The 2,179-nt window shown below is 47.9% G+C and overlaps 1 protein-coding gene across 1 annotated transcript; it reads right to left on the bottom strand.

Annotated features, from left to right (window-relative positions):
• Positions 1 to 885: 885 nt before the first annotated feature.
• LOC103803542 (potassium voltage-gated channel subfamily A member 6-like) lies at positions 886 to 2,175 on the bottom strand (the record flags this gene model as incomplete). The annotated part of the gene is made up of 1 exon (XM_009076107.1): positions 886 to 2,175. A coding segment is annotated over one exon (696 nt), but the record flags the coding sequence as incomplete, so codon positions are not given.
• Positions 2,176 to 2,179: the final 4 nt, after the last annotated feature.

Here is a 2,179-nt window from a genome sequence, read left to right as displayed (position 1 = left end):
GAAAGCATCCATTTCTCTCTCTCACCTGCTGGCAGCCTTTGAAACATTTTCAAAGTTAGGTGTAAGGCAGAGCTGATTGAAACTACTGAAATGATCTGGGAAGCAAAATGTTCATCTTAAGATGCAAATCTCTGGTCCCATGGCAAACCTGGCACTACAGGCCAAGCTATATGCTTTGCATTGCTAGCATAAATTGCTCTCATAAAACCTTGTGCAAAAACATTTGCTGTGCCTTCTATCCATGAAATACCAAGAACTGGCTAGATCAGTAATACAGCAAAAGCATCTCTTCAAGGCTTGCTGTTTATCCCCTCATTTGACAGGTCTGGAGGATGCTGTTGGGTTTGTGCAGATAGCTCAGGGAAATTTGTATTCATGCCAATCTCAATCTCAAATGTTAACACACTTACCCTGGGGCAGTTTATGCCTGCGACTTGCTAGATCAGTGCGATCTTCACACAGCATAGGTGCAGCTGTCTGTGGGCAGAATTTTCAGCAACGTCGACAAAACACCAACATGCAAACCTCCCTCAGCTATACAAATGCTCAATAAAAAAGCAGTGGAGTCAATTGCTCTCACATGCCCAAATACAGAGCTGGATGGCTGAAGCATAAAGTACATCTCATTAAACTCTATTGTGTGGAGATGAACTGTGGAGATAACAAATGAATTCTCTCAAATGCGCCTTGCATCAGAAGGCACTTACCACTATGAAGATTAAGTTGGTACGATAAAGCCAATTAACATCAGGGCACTGGCATAAATAAGGCTGAGATAAGCTCAAAATACAGAGAATCTTCACCAAGCCTGTTGATTGCTATAAACCTGTTTTTGATACATGGTATATGGTCACAAGCAGCAAAGAGTTTTCAGACCTATGCACCTTTTTGTTGAAACACAAACCAAGAGGATCTTTAGCATGCCACGGGCTGCAAAGAAGGCAGGCATCTCCTTGCTGACTTTCCCCTACAGCTGCAGAGCTCACTGTGATGCTGGCTGCAGCGTTTCCATTATTCAAAGGCAATGGCATGGCAGGCGTGACTGATCCCACAGCCAAGGGCACCGCGCTGGCACAGGAACTAAGGGCACAGCTTGAGCCAGATGTTTGTAGCCCCTTTAACTGTTTACTCTGCTGAATCCTTCAGCTGAAATAGTGGCAAGGGCTTCTCTGCTAGTGGAGTAACAAGGTTTCAGAGCAAATGTTGGATTAAAGCAGTCTTCAAAAGCAGAGAAGGAAATTCACAAGGGAGTGGGGATGACAGCTAGCACTCCATGGAATAAAGCAAGAACATTTCTGGCTGCACACAGTAATGAGAAACAGCAAATCAGGACAGAAGAGCCCATTATCACAATCATTCTGTTTACGGTATCACAATTCACAGTCTGGCATGTAAATGCTGAATAGATCCAGCTGCTTGTAGGAAGACGCTGTGCAGCAGCTTGCAGCTCCATGTCTGGACCCAGGACAACAAAATTGATCACACCTCTGTCAGCATTTTCTTCTCTTTATAACCCTGGTTATTGGGAGGAATGAAGTTGGAGTATTTCATGGACTCCAGGTCTTCTGCCTCCAGGAATTCAGATTTGCTAAGAGACTGATTACTGTCCCCCTTCTTGGGCTCAGAGAAGGGTGACTGTTGCTGGCCACAGGTGACGTGGGTGTACTGGCACTGCTCTTCATGATCAGTCTCTCGGTGGTAGAAGTAGTTGAAGTTGGACACGATGACAGGGACAGGGAGGGCAATGGTGAGCACACCCGCAATGGCACACAAGGAACCCACGATCTTGCCACCGATGGTCATGGGATACATGTCCCCATAGCCCACAGTGGTCATGGACACCACTGCCCACCAAAACGCATCAGGGATGCTCGTGAACAGGGAGTCAGGGTCATCAGTCTCTGCAAAGTAGACAGCGCTGGAGAAGAGGATCACCCCGATGAAGAGGAAGAAGATGAGGAGGCCCAGCTCCCTCATGCTGGCCTGGAGGGTCTTCCCTAAGATCTGCAGCCCCTTGGAGTGCCTGGAGAGCTTGAAGATCCTGAAGACCCTGACCAGGCGGATGACTCTGAGGATGGCCAGGGACATGGCTTGCTGCTGGCCCCCGTTGTTGCTGCCGCCGCCAGGCTGTTGCTTCTGCTGCTGCTGCTGAGCCAGCTCGGTGCCCAGGGTGATGAAG

This window comes from Acanthisitta chloris, unplaced genomic scaffold (genome assembly GCF_000695815.1).
Source record: "Acanthisitta chloris isolate BGI_N310 unplaced genomic scaffold, ASM69581v1 scaffold3136, whole genome shotgun sequence".
Classification (NCBI taxonomy): Eukaryota; Metazoa; Chordata; class Aves; order Passeriformes; family Acanthisittidae; genus Acanthisitta; species Acanthisitta chloris.
Note: the sequence above shows the minus strand (reverse complement) of the source record. Positions and strands in the feature narration are given on the sequence as shown.